The 20,038-nt window shown below is 38.2% G+C and overlaps 1 protein-coding gene across 6 annotated transcripts in view; it reads left to right on the forward strand.

Moving 5' to 3' along the window:
- The window catches only part of LOC127524941 (protein quaking-like), a 127,671-nt gene that overhangs the window by 56,295 nt on the left and 51,338 nt on the right, over positions 1–20,038 (forward strand). For all 6 annotated transcript variants that reach the window (XR_007933206.1, XM_051917028.1, XM_051917025.1 and 3 more), the window contains exon 4: positions 14,564–14,707. Coding sequence is in view for 5 of the 6 variants with exons in the window: in XM_051917028.1 (XP_051772988.1) it covers positions 14,564–14,707 (144 nt within the window). In the remaining variant the exon portion in view is untranslated. The remainder of the gene's footprint in view (positions 1–14,563; positions 14,708–20,038) is intronic.

A 20,038-nucleotide genomic window follows, 5' to 3' on the forward strand; every position in this document is an offset into this window, starting at 1 on the left:
ATTTAATTTATTAAACTTATTAATAAATGTTAATTTCCATCGTATTTTGGGTTCATTTTAAGTAAGCAATACAGTAATTTTTAAACAATAATTGAGTTAAATAAAATTACCCAGCACGTTGAGCAAACATTTAACCCAACCGCTGGGTTTGTCTATTTTCAACCCAACTTGGGTTGTTTTTAACCCAGCATTTTTAGAGTGTAGGTGTTCCTAAAGTGTTTACAAATATATTAAGCATAAATGTGTATCAATTTGGTTTATACATAAACATTTCTTTACTGTTAATTAATTAATAACTTTTAAATGTTTTCATGAACCATGTATGTGTGTATATAAAAATTTAATCTCACTGATCACAAATTCAATAAAATCATATGATTAATTCCATTAAATCAATATTCATAGATTAAATAAGCATTTATTAAACATTTGGACATCTGAGAAGATGTTATTAAATAATAATAATTTGTTAAAGTGACAGTGAAAGACAAACTCACTATTTGTACGTAGCCTATTAATATAGCGACTACAATTTATGAACTATAAATTAACTATAAACGAATAGATTGCAAATTATTTATAAGAACTTTATTACTGTACCCTTATTATAAAGTGTTACCCTTTTTCCATAACTTGTTACTGGCAGTAAATATTTCCTAATGGTCATGGAGTTTTTATCATTAAAATGTAACTTTTTAAAAATATATTATATTATATTATATCCTTATTACAATTGTTATGTTTTTAACCATATAATATTACACTGCCAATTGGCGTGTGTTCATTTTGGACCCTGGAGACAGACATAAAGCATGCATGAACAATCACGACAGACTCGCAATCACACCAGATGGAGGAATCTGATTGGCTGATTTTGCGCACAATCTTCACACATCCATATGCTTAAGCATATTGTTCATTTTTAACATGCACTCAAAATTCACTCAGTCAGCAACTGTGGCTCGACGTCTGTCCAGATGACAGATACAACGTGTGATCGGACGAGTTGTACGTACATACGCATGGTTTGTTCGAGAGTAAACTAGCCCGGTCCAGTCTGCACTGCCCAACTGAGATACTTTGCAGGGAATAACAAGCCCTCCCCTCGCTCCTGAGAGCCCTGGGCAGGTGTTCAAACATTGTCCTTGGCCTCAGATGAGTGGGGGCTGGATCCTGTGGCCCTGCCAGGGCTCCTCTCCCAGTCAAACCCCAGTCAATGTACGACACGCTGGGCCAACGACGCCGGGGCGGAGGGGGTCACGGGACGGTCTGGAAGCACGGGGTCACATTCACTGTCCATCATTAACACTTGAGCAAACACACATGTTCATTCGAACACAAACACGCAGTTTATTATCATTGGGATTATTGGCATTTTTGGGAGCAAAGCACAGTACGCCTGCAGATGTGCGCGATCACACGCTTGTCCGTCTCACATATGTATCTGATCTGGAGGCACATTTGTGTTTCCATTAGTTGGGCAGGACCCATATTTGGACAAGTGCTGGAAGCGGATAGTTATCCGAGCACATCCCGTGTGACCGCGAGGAGGATCCAGAGGAAAATAAAACAAGTGAAAGCACTGTTGTCATCTCGATCACTTCATGCACATCTGGATCGGCTCTGCATCCTGTCAGAGCGCAGCTGGTCGTCCGCGTATCGGATCTCAGCTGTGTGCGTGTGCGTGTGTGCGCGGACCGCTGATGGCCCCTTTCTGATAGTACGACCCGCTCGACGTCGACGGGGTCAGCTGAAGCTCTTGTGCAAACATTCACATGTGTGTTTAAAGGTTCTGCAGTCTTTGCTCTTCCAGTCTCAAGCTGCTTTGGTAGACAGCGGAAAATCTCGTGCCTGTGTCCTTTGTTTCTCATGATCTCTTTACCTCCTACCTCGCATCTGTCACTCACACACATCACAAGTAAATGGGAACGTCTAATATAACACTTCACATCAATATCCTGTATGGTAACATTGTTTAATGCAGTAACTAAAAGGAAATAACAATAAATGGTACTTTTAAATGATTAGTTCGCTTCAGAATGAAAATTTCCTGATAATTTACTCACCCCCATGTCATCCAAGATGTTCATGTCTTTCTTTCTTCGGTTGAAAAGAAATGAAGGTTTTTGAGGAAAACATTCCAGGATTTTTCTCCATATAGTGGACTTCAACAGGGACCAATGGGTTGAAGGTTCAAATGTCAGTTTCAGTGCAGCTTCAAAGAGCTCTACACGATCCCAGACGAGGAATAAGGGTCTTATCTACCGATAATTGTTTTTTTGTTTGTTTGTTTTTTTTAAGAAAATTACCAATCGTTTCTCTAGATAAGACCCTTATTCCTCCTCTGGTATCATGTAGAGCTCTTTGAAGCTGCACTGAAACTGACATTTGGACCTTCAACCTGTTGGTAACTTCAACTTTTCAGCTGAAGAAAGAAAGAAAGATGTGAACATCTTGGATGACATGGTGGTAAGTAAATTATCAGGAAATTATAATTCTGAAGTTAACTAATCCTTTAAGGCATGAATTAATTTTGGTTAATGTTGGTTTCTACACACATTACCATTTAAATGATGGTAGTCAGTATGTTTTCTCATCAGTACGAAACTAATACTTTTATTTAGCAAGGATGCATTAAATAGACAAAAGTGACATTAAAGACATTTATAATGTTACAAAAGATTTCTATTTCAAGTAAATGCTGTTCTTTTGAACTTTCTATTCATCAATGAAACACAAAAGTTTCACGGTTTCTACAAAAATATTCTTTCAACATTGATAATTATTAGAAATGTTTGTTGAGTAGCAAATCAGCATATTAGAATGATTTCTGAAAGATCATGGGACACTGAAGACTGAAGTAATGATACAGTTTTTACTTTATTTTTTATCAAATAAATTCAGCCTTGGTAAGCATAAATATTTCAAAAATATAAAAAAAAATCTTGCTTGGCTAAATTGTTGTTGTAAAATATACCTAATGCAAAAACGAATGCATGTCAACACATTCATCCTTATTGTAAAGTGTTAGCAGAATAATTATAATGTCTACAGACTGACCCTACTTGTCTGATACTGATCTGAACTGATCTCAAAGTGACCAAACCTCTGAATCTGCTGTTAGCTTCACTTAAGCTGTGTGTGTGTGTGTGTGTGTGTGTGTGTGTGTGTGTGTGTGTGTGTGTGTGTATGAAACATGACACAAAGGACAAGGATGTTTGCCTGAGACAGGAATAATCTAATCAATTGCATGTATAAGCCAATAATCCATGTGAATCTGCATCCTCCACAGAGCGCTGCAGATTTCTCCAGAAACAGAGCGCGTGTCATTCATCTACACATCCGCTGAGTGTTAAACTTCAGCCTGTAATGCGTCTTACTAGTTTGCGCTTCTGATATGATACCTCAAATAATGCAACTGGTTAAGGAGAGGTGTTACTACACCTTTCTGAAGGCAAACATCTCTTTTGAGATTCAATATAGCCATGAATTCTGTTTAAACAATTTTGTTCTGAGTAACATATTAATTGCAAGTATTTAATTAAATTATAGTTCATGTTTTACCAGTGCCCAATTCCTTTTAGAGAGCTCTTAAAAGCATGCTTCACGTCAGAACACATCAAAAGGAAAGTCACTAGTGAAAGGTTTGCTACTGCATTCTTGTGACATTTTTGTCATTGAATAGCTTTCTCCAGGTATGGCAGAGATACTGTGTATATGTACAGTAATTCCACAGATATATTTGAACAGTAATTTCACAGGCAGTTAATGTCTATTAGCATCATTATTATTGGTGAGGAGGAGATTTTCTCTCTAACTGCTCCTGTAGCTCATGGACTCACATTTGTTTCAACAGCAGCTTTCAACAGCTTAATCTCATGAGATACCTTGAGCATTTTCCACTGTTAAAACACAATGTCAGATTGTGGATGGCCTTTAAATATAATTTAGTTAGTCTTTTTCTGTCTAACCTTCTCCTAAAGCACAACTTTGATGTAAAGGAAAGAGACAAGTGGCAAAACAGCACTCATATACTGACGTACTGTATCCACATCCAACATTCAGCTCTCGCCTTCAACTAACGCTCCCACTGTAAAGCAGAGACGACTAAACAAGTCATTGACAGCCACATGCACACATGCGCGCACACACACACACACGCATTCACCATTTAAAAAGCCCCAAATTGATAGACTTGTCAGGCATCACAACATTTTAATGTGCAAAATAAAAATATATATATAAATAAAATATAAAAAAAAAATTGTGTTAGTTAGATGAGGAGGAGAAGAGAGCGATACAGGACTAAAAATAACATTACCTTTCAAAGGATCCTAATGCTAGGAATATGGTTATTCATTTTCAACAATGTGAATGTCTCAGTTAAGCTTTATTTATTTGTATTTATTACATTTCACTGTGAATTCTTTGGTAAATCAATCGCAGTTCGGCGCAGGCTTTGCAAACAGACTTATGCAATATGGACTTGACAGTAATGCAACATGTAAGTGACTGTGTTAATTCTAATGGCAGATGTTCTTTGTGTCAGTAAATCAAACCAGTGACTAAACGGTCAACTTCACGTTGTTTCTCTTAGTAGGATAAAAATAATCTGTTATTTAAATGGTGATCAAATTAAATTATGTATAGAAAGCGATCAAAGAACGCTCCCTTTACAATTGCTGGAGCTGTCAATCAAACAGCACGAGTTTATCAGTAACTTAGTTCTGGACTCTCGCCAAAACCCCTGTTTTAATTCAACGAATCTTTTATTTACATCACGTTTGCACTGTTAGTTACGATGCATTCATTATTGTGCAGAAATTGAGTTGCAATGACGAGATCACTGCTTTCATGCGCTCAACAACATGTCTGTGAAAAAATCAGATTCCACAGATCGGAATTAGTTGCACACGTGTAATCACAAAAATCAGATTTTTTGCATCCGATCTGAGCCACTTCCAAATGTGGTTTTAAATCAGATACATATCCGATATCTGGACATGCGACCTACGTCTAAACACGCATATCCGATTCCCATTGGAATTCCAAGCCGCCACAAGGCGAGGGCGACACGTTTGCTTACTAAAATGTAGCTTTAATGTTGTATTATGAAACGGACGTGTCTGTATGCACTCGCACTAAAAATTCACTTTAATATCGAGGTAGAAACTTTATATGTCTATTTTTTCCTTGAAATTGCACGCACGCGCACACACACACACACACACACACATTCAGCAGCTGAATTTCAACCTCTGCCCGGTTAATTTAAAAGAGACCGCCGTTTTTTTTTTTGTTGTTGTTGTTGTTTTTTTTAATAAATCAAAAGCTTCACTGGGTAGGCTACTCTCTCGTGTGCACTTTCTCCTTCGCTCGCTCTCTCTTTATCATTCATTCAAATAAATGTAATCTTACCTGCTACTTTATTTCCCTTCAGAATTCTAGATTTAACGACTGTAGATAAAATAACAAACGCAAATTACCTTTATTTTCCAGTCTATATATTCGTTCAGTCAGAATTCGCACTGCAAAACATCCATGACACACTGTTAACTTAACCATTCTGGCAGGTAATCGTGACCACCCGACATGAAATATATAAATAATTTTAATAGCACAGCCATTCAAAACCCGAGAGTCTACCATGTGCATGCAAAGCTATCAATGACAATCATTTTGGGCGGGAATTAATGTAAACACAGATATCGGATACCAGTCACGTCTAAAGTGAATGTAAACACACTGGCCAAAAAAATGGATATGGCCAAAAGATTGGATCAGTGCATTAAGACTTGCAGTGTAAATGCAGCCTAAATATAATGCCATAGATTTAAGTGTAATGCTCTAATCAACACTTTTCATGATTAGTAAACCTTGAGAACTGTAATGGTAAAAACGTGCTACAAGTTTTTAAGAGAGTTCCACATTGAGAGTAATAGCCAATCACAGCAGTGGGCATTTACACTGAAGTCTCACAGCAGACACGCCCCTTAAAACAGAGCGCTAAAATTAGGGTAAAAAAATGCCTTTTATTTCTAAATTATGGCAATTTTTAATGTAAAAGTCGTGTACACTAAATAAACTGTGTTTCAGCGTCAGAGTCCCCTCCTACCCTGGACTCATCTACAAAGTTAATATGAAGCGTGTTGTCTTGCTGATGTAGTTGCCGTCATCTCTGTTCTGACTGGGCCTGTCAGAGAGACTCAGCTGCAGTGTTGGGCCCGCTGGCAATTACTGTTATTAGAGCTGTCACAATCACTTCAGCTTCATCCTCTCACAGCGTCACTAAACAGACCTGCGTGTGTGTGTGACAGTACTTTATTTCTGCGTCTCCTTCTCGCATTTTGCATACATATTAAAGTGATTGTTCATGCATAGCCATGGTAGTAGGCTAGTTTAAACACATTAGCTATGTTTCCATTCAAAGTTGCGAATTTAACTTGTGCACAAATTTGGAATGTCATATAAAACGCTTGTGAATAAAGCACTGCTTTACATCCAGTGAGTCGAAGAGAACAAAATCGTCACTTCCTGATAAACTGGCGCTAAATATCCACTGAAGCCACAGTATATAATAATTTTCATATATAATATATTACTTGCGCCTCAGAGTGAAACGCAGTAAACGTGGTCATGTTTTCTTGCATTCAGATGCCTGGTGTGAGGAGCTTCTGGGAGTTAATTAGGCAACAAGAACGGTTTGCTGGTTGGTCCAGTTATGCCGTCCCATCGCAAAGTCACATGTCTTTTTTTTGATGCGCATCAAGAAATTTATTCAGTAAAAGTGTTTCCATCGTAGTTTATGCTCATGTTTTCGTATCACATAAAAAATTTATCCAACTCAGTTTTTTTTTTTGTGCATTTTTAGAATTTATGCGCATCTTGCCGTTTCCATCCAGCTTTTTTATTTATTTATTTTTTTATTTATTTTTTTATGCGATATCGCAAAATTTGCATAAAAATAGGTGGATGGAAACATAGCTATTGTCACTACGGAAATATCACTGTTATGTTCAGTGCTTTGAGTTACCAGTGGATTTATGTCTAATTTAAATGGGTCATATTGTAAGCAATCACAATTTATTTATTTATTCTTTTGATCTGTTGTGATGAAAGATTATCACATTATGAAAACAACTTTTAGAACTCAAAACTTTCCCCCCCAGTCCAAAAGGTTTATTTTTTTAAGTTTGGGAAACGCAGCCCAGGTCATTGCAGTTTGAACATATTTCCAAATATGCAGGATTTACAGAAAGGCTATTTAAAAAAAGAAACTTCATTGGACCCAGGCCCGGTTCAAATAGCAAGGCTCAAATGCAAGCAAGAGCACCCTCAGTTGATATAGTGGTGAAACAGAATTGGCAATCGCTCTTGAAAACGGCAAAAGTTTCTATTTACAACATGTTTTTTGCAGTGGTGAGCAATGTAGCCAATCACAGACATAGCTGTTGATCTTTTGAATGCAATGGCCAATCAGAGGTGTTTAAGTTAGTCAGAATCCACTCACCACTGAAAACGTCAGAGTTTTTATTCAGTGCTGAGTTATGCAGGCTTGCGAAACTCTCATTAACAAACAATGTGTAGACATGATGATTTATTGTGCATTGTTGGCAGCTTCATTGATTATAACGGAACTTTGTGAGACCTGACAGCAAACTAGCAGCAAAGCACTGTTTCTCATTTCATATGTGAAGAGGATATTTACGTAGAAGTCTTAAAGCTCAGCCAGTATGAAACAGCCTGTTTAATTGTAAGGGTCACAAAGAGGGTGGAAAATGTGCATGAAAAAATAAATGATGACATTTTACTAACATTATAAGTGGACCTCGGGAACTATAATATGACCTCACTAAGCTCAGTTCAGTTAATATCTCTACACAGATGGCAGGAAGTACAGAAATGACTAATGAGGACACTAGAGACGACAAACTGCTAGTTTACATGGTTCAACTATATTCATTTATATTACACACTCTCGAGGAAATATCACTAATGACATTTATCCACACATCACTGAAATATCACTCTGGTAATGTTTTTACCATGTTCCTGAGAATTCTGTGTTTCTTGAACCTCATTTAGGAGAATACTATAAGGCCTTGATTATCTTTAGATGGAATTTCACAAGATTTCATCGTATTTGTAATGATACATTATTAAAGTTATTGTAAATTATTGTTCAGTTACATTCAAATATCACATTCACCACATGGTATCACATAAACTAGCTTTCTTTCGTGTTGCATTACGTCTGCAAGTTACCATACAGTATACTGATCAATAACACATACTAATGTAATTCATACATAAAATGACAAATTGCTTTTGTCCCTACTTCCTTATCCAACATCGGTCATGCATGTGATAACGTCATTCTGACATGTGATAATACACAAAGATAAACAAGGCTTTATGCAATCCTCAGAAATGAGGATGCACAAATGAAGAGAAACTCAAGTGTGAGAGTACAACTGTGAACTGAAATGTTGGTCTATGTGTTTGTCTGGCAGAAAATCCGATGAAATATCTCTGACACACGTTGTGAACCTTTTTTCTTTTGTTCTTTAAATCCTCTAACAAGACGCTTTGATGTAACTATGCTTTTACACCACCACCAAATCGTCTGGATTTGAGGGCAAAGCCCTCTGTCGTTCTCCTAAATCTGTCCTGAGAGAGACTGGTGTTTGGTATTCTGTGCTGTGTGCTGCTTGGTGGAGTTTTTCATAAGCTTTGAAATTTAGACACTGCACAACCAAGTTCAATTCAATTCAATTCACATTTATTTGTATAGCACTTTTCGCGATACATATCGTTTCAAAGCAGCTTTACAGAGAATGCATGTCAACGTTACAATTTAGAGAATGCAGTTAGCTAATAATGTAATAATTTAGGTAATTTAATTTACAATCTCTGTTCGCAGTTTAATTGAAGGTAGAAGCAATGAGCTCCTGGAAATAACGTATTACATATTAACAATAATTAGGATATATAAAAATTTGGGAATGTTCATGTTGATCCAGATATTGCGTCATCTGAAGTCCTCACAGGAGTTGGCGCCGTCTCTTCAAAGGTGTTGGTCATCTGAGGTCTTCTTAAGTCTGCCTGTCCTTTTTTCAGTGTTTTAGTCATCAACATGGTTGACCCGAATCATTGTATTATCAAAACATGAACCTGCTCTGAGCCATGCAGTGTTACTCCTCTCTGACCATGTTTACATGCACATAAAATGTTTGCTTAATATCACAATTTGTTCATATTGTCAGAGACATAGCCATTTGGGCAAGTGCTCCAACATATGGTCCAGTTGCACTTCTGGTGAAACAAGTTCGAGTCTCGGCTCCAATTCCCCTCTCTCCTCCCCCGTAACTTCCTATCTGTCCTCCTGCTGTCTTATCTAAATAAAGGCATAAATGCCCAAAAATATAACTTTAAAAATAATTAGTTCAGATTGTGGTTACGTAAGCAGTAACTTGATTTCCATAATCCAATTAATCCAATATGACAGCTGTCATACTATTACTCTGAATTCAAAACACGAATGTAATGCTGAATGCTACGAGATAGAGATGTTTGTGAAAGTTATAGAACATATATTTGGAACTGTTTACAAACAATAAAGATAAACTGTGTTATGCATCACCAAACAGAAAGAGAAGAAAAAATACTTTTTGGTTTGTATTGTTTCTTTGTTTGTTTTTCAAACAGATTTCCCTGCCCCATCTGCAATTGGTTAGACAAACAGATAGCCCCACCCCGAACTCACGCTATTGGTTGAGCAAACATTGTCATGTTAGACAAAGCAATGTTTTGATGAGTCACAGTGTTACAATTTTCATGGAAATCAACTTACAAATGGTTTACTTATAGCTGTCACTACACATTAATCTGTAATATGAGAATATTTAAACATCAGCTAAATTACACATTTCAGCCTTCAAAGAAATGAACATAAATCAGTATACAGATGGCTGAAAGCACTGCAAGAATCTCATGACCTACATTTTACAATTCATTGTATTTTTCTGTGCTGTTGTCAAGGACATGAATGAGAATTAATGAGTTGATTAAATTACTGTGAACTACTGTGATGTAAATTATTGTACTACTAACACTGAATTGAAATCGCAAGAGCAACCTTAAAGGGATAGTTCACCCAAAAATGAAAATGTCATCATTTACTCACCCTAAAGTTGTTCCAAACATGAATGAGGAATATGGGTAACCAAACAGTTGATGGATCCCATTGACTTCCATAGTTAAAAAAAAAAAATTCAGTGAAAGTCAAGGGGACCCATTAGCTGTTTGGTTACTGGCATTCTTCAAAATAACTTCTTTTGTGTTCAGCAGAAGAAAGAAATTCATACAGGTTTGGAACAACATGAGGGTGAGTAAATGATGACAGAAATTACATTTTCAGGTGAACTGTCCCATTAAAGGATGAACCAGAATACAGAGCTTAATTGGAAGATGATTCGTATGTAACATTGGTCGCTGTGGTGAAATATATCGCATTACACTCCCCCTTTACTCATCTCTGTATGTGCCATCGTTCCTCTCCCACCCGAGTCGTGATATTAGTTCCCAGAGCCTTCCACCGAGGGGTCGGCGGCCCTTCAGAGCGGCATTATTGCCTCGGTAAGGATTACAAAAGAGCAGGACAATGGATTTATGGACATTGATTACGCTACTGCTCGGCTACCGCACGGGCAGCTCAGAGACAGCGCACGAGGGGAGAGAGGTGTAAACAAAGGCCTAGTCGAGGGCCCCGCAGTTGGACATATTTCCTGCGTCGGACGTTGAAGGAGCGTCACCTTGACTACCAGCCTGTCACCGGCCACCCTGCAGGGCTGCAGAAGGAACAGCCTGATGTGAGACAACCTGCCTGGACCGCGGGAAAAACAAGTGTCTCAGCTGTATCTTACCCTCAGATAGACTGACACATACATGCATATACACACCACTTCTGCTCCAGTCCCTTCTGGCTGTCTCTGCCCAGTGTTATTGACAGCGTGGCTGTGGGTGGGTTGCTGCGCTGTGACAATCAGCCTCAGAAGATCAATTTTTAGCACTTGTCACAACTAAGGAAAGCCAAGTAAATCAGCCAAGTGAAACCAAGAGGCCGAACAATAAGAAAAAAAGGAAGTGACCTCATAAGACCCGAGCACCAACGTCCTGAATGATAAATCATATTGAGTGTGTTGGGCGATACGCAACCCTGTTTCTCCCATTCCTCACTTCACACCGAAAGGGGCGACAATGGATCCTTAATGAAAATCAGCAGGCAGAACGCGGGAACACAGACGCCGATGCTGATTGCCATCAATTTCCCATTTGCAGTCATGAAGAGAAAAAACGAGCACTGTTTGCATATCTGATTATTGCATAAATCAGATCTTGATTTTTTTCCTTCTGAAATCCTACAGGAAAATGAGCAAAATGGCAAAACAAGCCAAATGCAGACAAACAAAAGCGGTGGTGTAGGCAAAGTGTAACGAGCCCCTTCAACTTAATGTCTGCTGGGTTTCTATCAATTAAGCAGTTTGCCCTCAGCAATCTTCACGCCTTTTAATCGAAAGTTTTTATGGTTTCTTGTCATACAATTTAGTTTTTAAAGCCCCTATATTTCTGCTCCACTAGCTGCACCAAACAAAACTGCATATTATTTTCTGAAGAAAATGTGAGTGATACTTGCCTGTCTAAATTTGCCACCACAATGCTAGGGTGTTGTGGGTGGGTTCCAGGGTATTATTATTGCTAAGTCTACATTAATCCGGATACATTTCATTGCCGTTTTCATTTCAAAATGCTCTCCGTCCACACTAGCGTTTTCCAAAAGTTTCACATCCACACTAAAACGTTGGAAAGCACCAAATTCAAGAGTGTACAAAGAAACATATCTTTAGCCACAGTCAGTATGTTTACATGGACAACAATATTCCGATATTAACCCAATTAAGACAATACTCTGATTAAGAAACTACCATGCAGACAGCGATTTCTGATTACCTTAATCCGGCTAAAGTCATACTCGAAGTAAACACAAATTGAATTAAGACATGTGGAGTATTCCTATTTTAGTCTCATTATCAAAGTGCATTATAGACATGTGTGTACCTTAATCACACTATTAACGTAATGTCTATTTGCATGTATAGCATGACAAATAATTAACTGCACAAAATTAAATATTGAAACACCCAAACCTATGTTGGTACGTGAAACTCTGGAGGGAACGGCGGACAGCGTGGCATGGGGACATAATGACGTGCCATCAATCGATCTATGTTCTATAACATGTAAAAACGGAACATGAAAGAAATATTCTAAAAGCTACTCATGTAAACATCAGAATATTGTCTTATTCAGAATAAGGTCAATAATTAGATTACTGCTGTCCATGTAAACATAGTCAGTGTGAAAGTGAATAGCACAGGCACAATACCGGTATAAACAGAATCTATTGGTTCAATATGCGTCACATGACTAAAAATGCATCATCATTTTAGAATACCTCGGTTTTCACAGTCCACACTACAAATTGAAAACACCGTTTTCAAATTTATCCACTTGGGAGTGCGTTAGCAAAAAGCTCAATCTTTGTTGACAAAAACATTGTCTCAGGCCCTGTTTACACTAGTGCATTTTTATTTTAAAACAGCGTTTTAAAATGAAAACGATCTTCGTCTACACTGGCATTTCCACAGCATTTCAGAAACAATCTGCATCTACACTACACGAATGAAAACGCATGTCACGTGACCGTTCATGCACACTGGGCATGCGAGTAGAAGTGTAAATAGTTGCCTCTTGCGCATGTAGGCAGCTGCAGTATTATAAAATGCAGAGTTTAACTGCACAACGGCTGCTAAAAATGACAACAAAGCCAGCAAAAATTGCAGTTCAGTCTCCATGTTATTGTTTACACGGTTGTCAAGGATATGCAGAGCGAACGTGGGCAGCCACACTATCGTTTCCGAAAGTCTCAGTTTTTGAGACTCAAAAATGCCAGAGTAGTGAAAACAACAGGCGTGACCATAGCAAAACTTACGCATTTTAAAATGAAAACACACTAGTGTAAACGGGGCCTCAGTGTGGACGGAAGGCCAAAACTGAGAGAAAAAGATGCGTTTTCAAATGAAAACTTATTAGTGTGGACAAGGCCTAAGGTGTTCTGAGGTGTTGCTATGCTGTTGCTACATGCTTTCTAGGTGATCCCATACTGGCCCTCACTAATGTTTCCAAACAGGTGTCCAGAACACTTCTACTGCTTCTCATATGCCATTGGTCTTACAAAACAGATAGCCACGCCCCAAACTCACTCCATTGGTTAAGCTGCTGTTGCTGTGTGCTGGTCTAGATTCTCAAACAAACAGCAATGTTTTGAAAGCGCCTCAGAGCCACAATGTTTATGTTTTTCAGTGAAATCAACCTACAAATGGCTTACTTATAGTTGTCTCTGTAAATTAAACTAAGTTAAAAGCATATTTATAAAAAAAAAAAAAAAAAGCTTTGAGCTCTGACTCACAGTCAGACGCTTCAGCAGTGATCTAGTTTTGATTTGTTGCTCATGCTATTGTTGCCTCTCTCTGCCAGCTGCGAAGCTTTTGTCACTGCCTGTCTTGAGACTGTATGAATTTTACGAGGTCTCTTTTATACACCCTCATCTCACAGGATGACATATACATGGCATCCTAACTTCTGCTTTGGTAGAACACAGTAGATCAAAGAAGCAGCTTCTCCGTTTTATTTTTACTTTCACATCCTCTCTGTTGTAGACTGTGTTTTTATTAGATTTGCAGTTGCACGGTAGTGTTATTAAGGTAACAAACCCCACAGCAAGAGTGGGAGGTGAGACAAGCCCCAGCTTCCTTCTTTGAACTTCATCATATCCAAACACACATATATCGTATCGTATAAGTGCACTCTATGTACTCTACCGTCAACTTTATAAATTTTGTCATCCAACATTGGAGTCTGATAGCCCCTCCCCTTCCACTATATAATTAAATGTGCAACAGTTGAGTGCACGAAGTGTCCATCGTTCCACACTTCCTTTTTTCGGTTAATTAAGTGCATCATCTGAATTTTTTTTTTTTTAAGATTTATTTTTGGTGATTTATTATGATAGGACAGTATGTAGATGGGAAGCGAAGTGAGTGAGACGGGGGGACGGGATGTTGGCGAGCTGCCCACGAGTATTTTGGAATTCTCATTGTGAACACACTACTCATACTACAAATGTCATAGTGCGTAAGTTCATGAACTGGTACACACCTAAGGTTTGTCTAGTTAGCATGGTCCTGTTAGCCAATGCTGGTAGATGCCATAACTACACTACCAGGGAAAGAGCAAAAAGCATCTTTCTCCAATAATAGCCACTCAAAGGTAGCAAAAAAAAACAAATTTTTGCAGAAGCAACAAGCAAATATTGCAAAAATGTATTATGTAAAAAAATTATTTGAACCCTTTCTGCACTTTCTTATAGGCCTGCTTGATTGTAGCAGTCAACATTGTGAATGCAGTATCAATGCATTTAAAATTTTTCCCTCTCTCTGTCCAGGAGGAACAAAACCGAGGCAAACCCAACTGGGAGCATCTGAATGAGGACCTCCATGTGCTCATCACGGTGGAGGACGCCCAGAACCGGGCTGAGATCAAGCTCAAGCGTGCAGTGGAGGAGGTTAACAAGCTACTCGTGCCTGCGGTGAGTGCCACTGCTCTCCTGCTTACATACTTCCTTTCACTTCATTCCTGTTGCAAAACTCTTTTGACTATCACTCATAATGCTTATTTAGGCTCTCTGATGTCATATGTGTCAAAATGACAGGAAGTAGGCTTTTAAAGTTACATGCTAGGTTTTCAAACCATATTCACACAATAATTTGGCCCCTCCAAACATCAGCAGGTTCTGTTTACAACCTGTGTGTGCGTGAGAGACTTTATGGTGTGTCTCACTGCACTGTTTAAATACTCATATAATTTGCCGTTTTTCATGCACTATATCATATTCAACTCTCTAAGTGCAAATATCATATAATCACCAGCACTTGCCCTTTAAAACCAATTATCACTGATTGCTTTGCGGCAATTTACTGGACACCAAAACAGAAACGTTCCAAGCAGCTTCACTCAGCAGATAATGCTGTTTCAATTCACATAATTCATGTTTGAAATTAATAATAATTGTCATTATTGTGACATCATGCAACAAGCATCCACACTTTCCCGCTCCATCAGACAAGCTGTTTTAATATTTGTGATGCCTATAATTTATAGTGAAGAAAAAAAAAAGGAAAATATGCTTGAACTTCATTCAGTATTTGTATTGGTTGGGCATGTAACAGGTAATACACTCTCAAACTGCTTGAATACACATTTCTCCGCATAAGTAATAATATTTGACATTGATCTTTGACTTGCTTTCAGTCTGCTGGTTTTGATTGTACAAATTACTCATTGCATTTGCTTCACAAAGATGCAGTGTGCGCCATGATGAAGATACTGCATCTTGTATCTGAGATAATCTGTGTTCTTGTATTAGTAGCATTTGTGTATTAGTAATGTTCTTATATTAGCAACATTAATGCCATCTATTGAGAATGTGTGAATCTTTGAGTGTACACAGCCCTTTAAACATTTTCCTCTTTCGTTTCCTTTCTTTTTGGTGTCACTTGATGAGTGGGAAGTGAAACATTTTCCAAAGCTCTCCTGAAAAACGGGAAGTGCCAGTGTGTTTGAGTAGTCAGTCACTTGGAACATTCTCTAAGAGCTAGCCGTTGCATCATTGTCATTTAACTCCATATGAAAGGGTTGGAAGAACTGGGTCAAGTCAGCCTGTATGGGCATAGTAAATTAAAGTATTTTAAGGTAGAACAACATTGTAGAAAATGTCAGTGAGGCAACTGGAATACCCAAGAATACACACTACTGTAGCTCTGTTTTTAACCCACCTAGCTAAGCAGCATTTTAAGGCATCATAGACAAACACCCAACCAAAAACTGTTCCAAACAGCTGAAGTATGACAGTCAAGAGAAATTTTGAATGACAAATATACTTGTATTTAATTCAGCTCTTAAAATAGAGTTTGGTCTAATTCAACTGGACTGCTTCACCCACAATTTATGTGTGTTATCTATTGTTTTGTACTTATTATTGTATTGAATTGTTAGCTTAGCAATATGCTAATGGAAAGTTTAAAGGCACAATATGTAAGATTAAAATATCCAAAAACCACTAGAACAGTGTTATATGTTTTGTTGACTTGTGTACTTACATTATCCCAGATGTTTCCAAGAATGTTTAAATCCAGAGAAATTATATGTTTTATTAGACAAGGGAACAACTGTTTGGATACATTTATAGTCAGTAAATTAATTATTGTTATATAGCTCAACACTGTTAGTCTTAGTGTTTGTATCTCATTTTGTTGATTTTCAGAGAGTACCATGTTTTTACCATACCTCAGAGAACAACACTATTTTGTCAAGTGGCTAACAGCATAATCAGATGCAGCATTATTTTTTCTAACAGTAATACAGCATTTTATCCGTCATACAATATGTTTGAACAATAATTGCATGCCATCCAGCATTTATTAATATGATATTCTAATATTGGTCTAGTTTACTGCAGTGTGCCTCACAGCAGCCGCTGAGCAAACGCACAGAGTAACGTTATAACATCATTTTCAACACAGTCAAATGTATCTAATATGATAAACAGCGCTGCTTTACCCCTCATACGCTTGACTGGAAGAAGTGGAAGCGGTCGTCTGCGGCATAATAAAAGTTCCTCTGCTGTCGAGCCGTGTGTTGCGCTTGTCTCTCATTAGCAATCGCTCCAGCGGCCTCGTTTCTGCTCGCACAACACTCGCCCAGCTCTGCTTCATACAACAGTAATGTTAATAATCTCTTCCATTAATATGATTTCTGCCCGAGTCCCATCCCAATTCTTTTCCACCGGCTGTGAGGTGAAGATCACATGTCCCAAGATTCCTCGCTCAAACTTGGCGTCATCAAGCTACGCCTTTGTTTTGAATAAGCGACCTCTAGCGGTGAAAAACTACAAATTGTGCCTTTAATGTAATCCATTTTTCTTGCGTGTTACTTTAGTATTTGTGTGATGTGTATGAATGACCATAAAGAAAGATGCTGCCTATGTAGAGCATTGCATGTCAATCACTTGGTGTTTAGGATGCTGCATTAGGTATCTGCATATATAGTTGGCATACTGTGATGGCATATAAGCCCTAATGTACCTGATGATACACAGCAAATATTGAGCGTATAGATTCCAGAAACTTTCATTGTATTGTTCTCTAACACTAGTGTTTTAGGATGTCACATGACCTTAAAAGTCAAGTCATGTGATAAAGGAAGGAAGGAAGGAAGTGCATTGAAGCCACAGTCATTAGTTAATACATTATGAACTCTTGTAGACACATTCCAAGTCTCTGCGAGTCTGCTAACAACTACTGCATGACCAGTGAGTCCTACCTCAGTGATTTCATTAGCCACGGGCCTTTAATGAAGAACACAACTGCTCAGGATTCAGATGCTCACTGCTTTCTCTGTTCATGTTGCATTGTTACAAAATCATAGTAGCCATAGTTCCTCATTAAATAGTTATCAGTGGAGGACTTCACCGCAAACCATGAGACTGGGCCTTGCTCACAAGTGATGTCATGCATGAAAGTTTGTAAAAATTAGTGCTTGTGTTATTATGGCCAGTCTAGCATAATCTAACCTAAGGTTTTCTTTTATTTTGCCTGTGATTTAAATCTGGAAGTCTACAAATGTTGTACTGGTATGAATTTAAGCGTACACTTTAAAAAATGCTGGGTTAAAAACAACCCAAACTGCGCTGAAAATGGACAAACCCAGCGATTGGGTTGTTTTAACCCAGTGGTTGGGTTAAATGTTTGCCCATCGTGCTGGGCAGTTCTAACTCAACTATTGTTTAAAAATTACTATATGTCTGGCTTAAAATGAACCCAAAATAGGTTGGAAATTAAAATCATCCACACATAATTACTAGAGGGTGCAATAATAATCAAAAGGTGACCATTAATTAATAAGCAATTTAATGTTTATTTTTTAATTATTATTAATTTATTAAACATATTAGTAAATGCTATTTTCCAACATACTTTGGGCTCATTTTAAGCAAGCAATACAGTTATTTTTAAACAATAGTTGAGTTAAATGAAACTGCCCAGCAGGTTGGGCAAACATTTAACCCAACCCCTTCGTTAAAACTGCTGGGTTTGTTCATTTTCAACCCAACTTGGGTTGTTTTTAACCCAGCATCTGGTGTATGATTGTTTCTTGCTCTTGTGCTTCCTGTGTACATGTGTGTATCTGTGTATGCCACATTACAATTTTTTTGTCATAAATTTTGCTTATGATGTGGCTTCCTTTGCAGTATTAAGACTGTGAGGCCTATAACTGCACCAATTATGGTATTTTTGATCTGAGCTGTGGTAAAGTGGTTAGTATTTGTGCTTGTGACATACAAAAGCTACTGGCTTACACCCTGGTTCACGTCCTGATCCCATTCCCCTTCTTGCTCCATCAACTGTTAATTCCAAGCTCATAAAAACTTTAGTTATCACCAAAGTGGTTTACTGGATTGGAGTTTTTATTTTATGCCATTTTTGTTTTCAGATATATTGTCAATCACAGTGTTCTTAAAATGTGACGACTGACAGTGCTAGCTGAAGACTTTCATGTCAGTTTACAGAAAGAAGAGTATATTATGTGGCCACCAGAGGAAAGATTATATGTTATTGCTTCAGTTGGCTGTCATGGCAACTGCCAACACCTTCAATAAGCTCAGTGAGAACAGTCACACCTCCCCAATCAGTGGACCTACTCTTTGGGTCTCAGAGTGGACACAGAATACAGCTACTACTGCGACATCGGCATAACATTTAACCTGATCGTCCATCTAAGAGTAATTCCCTTGTGTGGCAGCTAACCCTCAGACGGCCCGCAGAGAGGCCGCCCTTCCTTATCAATCCCTGTGTATGATGTCCGACAGTACCCTCCCACATCCCAAGGTAAAATCCATTAACACCTCTGTGTTTGCCTACAAGGACTCTTCTCAGTCAAATAGATGGAGGGAGGGATTTTTTCCTTTCTGTTTGCGCTAAGATAACAGCCACTAGTGTTCTGCTCCAACTTCTGTAAAGATCTTTATAATCCCTGCTGAAATTTGCATACTGATTGATCGCATCTTGTGGCATTTGAGCTGTACGCTCTGTTCTCCACATTGGTGTTTGTTGGAAGCGTCCTTTTTCAACAGGATATATATATATATATATATCAGGCCATTCCCACAGTGAATGCAGTCACATTATAATGCATGTCAGGGGGTCACTTTCTGGACTTCGCGGTCTACCTTCCAGAGAAAGCAAGCAACCGAGGCACATTATAGCAGCACACCAGGAGTCGTCAGCTTGGTTTCTCAGAGTCATCTATTTTAAATCATCATCATTATCTACATCACCACCATTGCTCTCATCATCATAATCAGCAGCACTGGCAGTAGTGGCAGCAGTTGGTGTGGTGCACGTAGGAAGCCAATGACCAGCAGGATACTGCTAACACAGTCAAAAGCAATTATCATCAATGGCTTTGTGACAAATATATAAAAGCCTTCGCTTCACAATTGCATCTGATTGTGCTGACTGAGGCAAGGTCTCACCAGACTCCCCTGAGCTCCTCTGTCTCTCATATGCAGGAAGGAAAGCTCATTTACATATTACCAGTGGAAACATGTGGCTCTTTTTCATACAATGAAAGTGAATGGTGACTAAGGGCTGTCAAGCTGAAAAAATGAAGGGGAAAAAAAGTACCATAACTGTACAATAGCTTTATCTGAGGAAAATCTTGTCTTGTCATAATACATCTTGATACACCACATTTAAATATCCTAAATGTGAATGTGAATGAGGCCCTGTTTATTCCTGATATTAAGATGCATTTTGGTCGATCGGATCACAAGTAGACAAGGGAGACACATTCTTGTTTA

The sequence above is a fragment of the Ctenopharyngodon idella genome, chromosome 13 (assembly GCF_019924925.1).
Source record: "Ctenopharyngodon idella isolate HZGC_01 chromosome 13, HZGC01, whole genome shotgun sequence".
Taxonomy (NCBI): domain Eukaryota; kingdom Metazoa; phylum Chordata; class Actinopteri; order Cypriniformes; family Xenocyprididae; genus Ctenopharyngodon; species Ctenopharyngodon idella.